Source organism: Aquila chrysaetos, chromosome 7 (genome assembly GCF_900496995.4).
Source record: "Aquila chrysaetos chrysaetos chromosome 7, bAquChr1.4, whole genome shotgun sequence".
NCBI classification, from domain to species: domain Eukaryota; kingdom Metazoa; phylum Chordata; class Aves; order Accipitriformes; family Accipitridae; genus Aquila; species Aquila chrysaetos.
In genome coordinates, this window is record NC_044010.1 from 38,217,009 (window position 1) to 38,223,008 (window position 6,000).

A 6,000-nucleotide genomic window follows, 5' to 3' on the forward strand; every position below is an offset into this window, starting at 1 on the left:
ACTCGTACTAATTGTACATAGCTGCCAAAATGGTGCAGAAAATTGCCTGTAAGTACCAGCTAGGGGCCGACAAGGTAGTCCTGGTTATTTCAGTAGTTTTAGAATGTAGATATGCTCGTTCCCATTCAACGTTACTTTCGCCATTGGAATAAAAATTTAATGTAGTAATGACTTCAGATATCTGCGCTAAAATTATCCACTAGTAAAAAGAAACTAGAGAGTAAAATTTCTACTCTTACAGCTGTACATCTGAACTTTGTGGTAAAATCAGTGCAGAGGCCTGATCTTAAAAGGATCTCTCGAGACACTTTAGCCTATCACAGACCACAAAAAATATCTCAGTAATCAAGGACCCCACAGCAAGAGTTAAGAGACAAAATATTATGCTTTCCAACTGAATATAGCAGTGCACTATGAGCAATTCTGCAAAGCACAAAACCAATTTAAATCATATAGGAAATCTCCCAGAGTGTACCCACCTGTCTAATCACAAAGGAAACAGATTATTGCTGTGCTAAAACAGGGAGAGGAGAGAGCATATCAGGAAACACTGAAGTAGTTCCTCTTTCCTCCAGCTGTTTTCTACCTCCCGTTGCCCAGACAGCAGCAATGAGGAGTTGACAGGCTCCACTTTTTTGATCTAAATCTTTATTGAGCCACATGTAAATCTGTATTGAGCCAAATTCATCTGAATTTTTAGCTATGCTTCTTCCCTTCCTACAGCCAAAGAATAAAAGGAATTTTTCTTAAGGAGTTCACAGTCCACCAGCTGTTTAAATTGAGGAGAATTTCTTTCTGTTGGAGCAAAATTGGCAAAGGCCGGATGGTGTGTCTAGACATTGTTCACAGCCTCAGAAGGGATTATTAGTAATTTGTTAGGCTGTGATTTGACTGTCACGAGCAGCAGCTACTGTCCTACGTAATTTAGGACAAAAAAACCCAGCCCTCAGAGACTGAAGATATCACTGGTGGCCATTATGCACGTGGGAGAGATTTTGTGGATAACAGCCGTGTTTCACTCCTTTCTGTCCCAGCTATGGTGCAGGAGGAGAGAAGATTAGCAAAGTGAACTGAATTCTAGCGACAGGAAAGAAAAGTCTGTTCCAATAATGGACAAACTGCAACTAGACCCACATAAAATGCCTATTACTGAAATTACTGAAGTTGTGGCGATTCATTTGTCTGTCTGCAGCTAGCTGAACCTTTTGATAAATACCTTCTTTCTTGACACTATTGAGAGCGCAACTGCTGGAGAATATTCTTCTTGGAGAATAATCTGGGATGTTCACTATTCAAAATTTAATTAAGAAATTTTAGAGAAATTGAGAGGAACTTACTACAGCAAAAATTTTGAGGAAGTGTTAGCCTCGAAGATGAACTTTGGCATTTAAGACTTACAGAAGAAACACTTAGCCAAGTCTGACGTGGTTTTGAATGTACAAATCCCAAACTTAATACAGCCCCTAAAAGTATATGAAAGAAGTAATGTTTTACATTTCCAACAGGCTAGGAAATCTAGATATTCCAAAATACAACCCACTGTGATCCCAGTAAAGTTGGATCTAGGAGAAGCTAAGTCAGAAAAATATTAAAATTTAATGAATTCTTGAAACTCTTAGTTTTGTGACATCTATGTGTGTAAGGTAAATATTAGTATTCATTCTTCTCTACCTACCAGTTGTTGTTTTTAAGATGAGATAGCTGTAAGTTTTTCAGATTTTTATTGTCAGTCACCATAAAATGCTTGAGTGAGAAAAGTTCATTCTTGCAGGTAAAGGTGACACTGTGGGGAAATCTGAATAGCAGTTAAAAAGCTACATATGAGTTAACAGTTCTAAGGCTTCGTGGGGGTTTTTCAGGTACTGTTAGCCTTGTGCCATGAGATTAAAACTCTTTTAAAGGTGCAATATGATTTTGCTAAGACTAGCTTTAAATATAAAATTAGTCTTAGCTAGATATGTTTAAAGCACTGAAAATATTCTGCTTGACAGTTATGATTTTTTTTTCCTTTGTAGGTTAATTTAAGCAGAAAAGTATAGATCCTCTGCTGACATAAATTGCTGTCTCTTTTGGAATCTATGAGAAGTTGGCAGTTTACCTAACTAGGTTTTTGGCTTAAAGACACTGGGCCATATGAAATCTTCCACGAAAATATTTAATATTAGTATTGATCCATATTGTCCAATTTGTTAATACCATAAATTAAATTTGCATGCACTGGTATTTTCTGTGGAAGTTCCAGACATCGCTGGCGATGCGTAACGGTCCGTCCATACAAGGAGCATCCCTTGTACAGAAGCGCATGTGAGGAGTATTTGTCTGACTTTGAATGAAATCTGTAGTGATTATCAAGTGAAGGCAACATCCCCCCTCCTCTGAGGCTGCAGCTTCAGGAGAGAAGCAGAACTGTAACTTTGGTACAGAACTTCTCCTCCAGAAGTGGCTGGTTTCATAGCTACAGGGAAGGAGAACTGTCTCAGTGCAGGTTGTTCCCTTCAGAGGACCTGAAAGCTGCTGTTCCACAGCTACTTGTCACTGTAATTACAAATACTTGGAAGTTTAAACAGAAAAAAGGGGAGTCTCTTATTCTGGGAACAGAATTTATCAGCTAATAATTTCTTTGAAAACAGCTATAGGCACTGCGTCCATACTTCCTGCAGCCTAAAACTCTGTTATAATAAAGTGTATCCCAGTTGGTAGATCAAGTAGGGTGAGTGACCCTATAGATACTTTAGAGCAGCAGGAGTCTATACTGTTCATATGTAATTTTGCCCCGTATCCACCCCAAACCTGTGGGGCAGGAAGGACTTGATTACTTTCCAGTGGCTATTTCAAGGTTCCTGAAAGCAGCAAATGTTTTTTGGGGGGTTTTTTTAATTTCTAAGGGAATTTGCGGGAAGAGAATTCAAACTAAAAATTGCTGCAGAGCCGTAGAAAGAAGCCTTTTGCAATCCCGCGCTCTCAGAGAGGCAGACCTCACTCACAAAGCCCATCGCTGTAGCGCTGCTGGCTGCACAGAGTCCAGTAGCACACCCACCAAGTAGGATGCGGTTGTTTGCGTAAGGACACTGACACAAAGCCATGGAGAGCACCCGCCTGCCATCGCTGGCCCTTCTTGAGCGCGGGCCGCGTGGTTCGTCTTCAGGATCTCGCCCTAAGAGATGCTGGAAGTGGCATGCTCTGAAATAGGAACCGCAGAGTAATGCGGAGTGAGAATTTCCTTATCAGTAAATGAGTATTAAAGGAAGTAGATCCTGAAGACTGACGTTGAACAGAAAACACGACCAAAACTGGGAACAGCTGATACCTGACAATACGCCCTCTCCTGTTTCTCGTGTTCTTACCCGGACATAGGCCCAATAGCTCATATTTGTGCACTTTGTACGTTATATTCATATATGGTCTCTGTTGCTCATGTCTGTGCTGCTTTTCTAAGCTTCCATCCTCTGCCTTGCTTTTTTAATGCTAGACTTGTGTTTTGTCTCAAGTAATGTCAGTAAGTGAGTGCTGTTTGAATGTCAGCTTCGAGAGAGAAATTGTGCCATTTCTCCCCTCTGATTTCCGTAGATGTAGGTGGGGGATCTAAACGACCTAGGCCTCCCCAAGACTTTTTGGCCCATTTCCTTCTCTGTAAGCAACAGTTAGAAAGCTGTTGTAGAAGAGTACGAAAGGATCCAACTTCTCTCTCTCCCATTTTCTTTTCTGACCGCCGAACAGGATGAATCTCTTCAGCGCCTGCAGAAGGAGTCTGAAATCTTACAGAGAACATATGCACACTACTTTGACCTAACAATTATCAACAATGAGATTGATGAAACTATCAGGCACCTGGAGGAAGCCATCGAGCTTGTGTGTACAGCCTCACAGTGGGTCCCGGTCTCCTGGGTCTACTAGACCGGTCATGAGAGAATTGACAAAAAAAAAATCTGTCATTACTGGGAACCACCTCATACATGGAAAACCTCTTCGTTATTGACCTTGTGTCAACAGGTCTTGGCCCCTAGAGACTACCTAGATGTAGTGTGACCTAAAATATAATTATTGTCATGTCCGAATAGATAGGAGGAGGGGAAAAAAAAAATTAAACACTAATTTAAAGAGACAGTATCTTTTTTTAATCATTTCTCCTAAACTTTAATAAAATGTATCTTTAAATATATGTATTATTCAGTCCTTTGGAATGTTATATTTTTGGAAATCATAGCTTTTTATTTCAAGGGCCCCTAAAAACTGCACAAAATAGATGCTGCTTTCTATAATCTATTTTAATAGTAATAATAATATGATTCTGTTACCTTAACTTGGGGGTGGAACACTACATTCTTTTTAGAGTCTGATTTTTTGATTGGAATACTTTGCTTTCCTTTATTTATTTGAAGTAATTAGTCTAGTGGTTACGAAACAAATTCATAAATTTTAAAGGCCTTTTTTCGCTTTTTTTTTCCTAGGATAGTATTTTTAAGTACTTTTGTGTAACATCCAGATAATGTGATACTGTCTCTTTGAAGAACTCTGTAAAACTTTTAGAAATTTGAAATTGGGTCTTGACTCTTAATGCATGTGGACAGTCGCAAGCGTTCATGCCGTTGGTGTATCTGTGTTGATAAAACCTGTAATCTACAGCAAAGTACATTCCGTTCATGGGAACACGTACCCAAGGGAATAAAGTAAAATATTATTCTGACTAAGTTGTAAACCTATGCACATCCCTTGCATTTTGGGCAACTTTATAAAAAAAAAAAACTGATTTTTATTAATAATAATCATGTAGTGAAATGTGTTTGTAATTTTGTCTCAATTTAATTTGTTGTAAGGTGGGAGGGGGCAATTACTGGTTTCACCATTTCAGATCTGTGTTGTCTGAGAGTATTAACGTTTTAATTAAGTTTAAGCAAAGAAATGCTGATTTTTAATATGTATGTAATTGTTTAAAGATGCACACATTTTAAAAGAAAATACTGTGCAATGAAGAAACCAGTTTAGGCATTGCGATAAACTGACTATTCCAAAAGACTCATCTACAACAGCCCTGTAAATTCCTTTAAAAATGGTAATTGACTCTACAGTCTGACCAATTTTTTTTATTTTAAATATACTTCCTTTTATGTGTTCAACAATTAAATGCTTTTGGGTCCTTCATTTCATCGCAGGGAGTTTCAAGAGCAAATCAGTGACTCATGCACGAGAAAAGGTTTCTTAAAGTCCGTTAAGGGAAGGCCCTTGTAGGGCAAAGCCCGTAGTCTGTTCCAGGGGCTCTGCTCCGCCGGTACTACCAGCACAAGTTCAACTAATTTAGAATTAGAGCAGAGCCTAGTAAGAAAACTTAACCGTGTGCTGACCTGGTGTTTTGTTTCCCTTCTTCATGCTCTCACTGGCCCAGATGGTTTGCATTTTTTTCTGAAAATGGTTAACAGAAGCAAGCATTGCCACCTCTTTTTAGGTGTCAGAAATACGACGTTCCTTAAAATGATTTATCTTCAAAGCTTGGTTGGCTGTGCTGTTGTATAGTATGAAGTCTAGTGTTTATATTAAAATGATACAGTGTTCTCAAAGGATTTATCCTCAAAGTTGAACTATCAGCTGTAATTGATCTGTGGGCTGTTCCAGTTGTTTGGGACCACTGCACATGTAATCAGAAAAGGTTCTCACGGTTGAACCTTTACCATAGGGGTAATTATCATAAAGTGCGTAGGTCGCTACTCCTACTGCAGGTCGGGTGGTCAAATCTCTATTCTTGTAAAATCCTTAGGCAAAGTCTAGGTCCAGCTAGGCATCCCTTCCAGCCAGGTCAGGCGAGGTGTTTATTTTGTGCAGCATTCTCAGCACAGCTTGCAGCCTGCAGCCCAGAAGGGAACCTGAGCCGCCGCGTTACCCCACCTGCTGAACCCACTTACGCTACAGCTGGAATCACAGTTCTGTGACTGCGTCCCAAAACCAGTACTGTAACCGAGTCCCTTGAGTTCGTAGTTTGCGGAGTGCTGGAAACTAACCGGTGAGAAA

General features: G+C 39.6%; 1 protein-coding gene across 23 annotated transcripts in view; it reads left to right on the top strand.

Annotated features, from left to right (window-relative positions):
• CASK (calcium/calmodulin dependent serine protein kinase) overlaps positions 1–5,117 on the top strand; it is a 243,228-nt gene extending 238,111 nt beyond the window's left edge. For 13 of the 23 annotated variants that reach the window (XM_030019539.2, XM_030019544.2, XM_030019548.2 and 10 more), the window contains one exon: positions 3,718–5,117. In XM_030019539.2, the coding sequence (XP_029875399.1) occupies positions 3,718–3,894 (177 nt within the window). In that variant the 3' untranslated portion in view covers positions 3,895–5,117. Of the gene's footprint in view, positions 1–21; positions 49–3,717 lie in introns of all 23 variants that reach the window. The other 10 variants (XM_030019535.2, XM_030019537.2, XM_030019542.2 and 7 more) reach the window with 1 other exon arrangement.
• Positions 5,118–6,000: the final 883 nt, after the last annotated feature.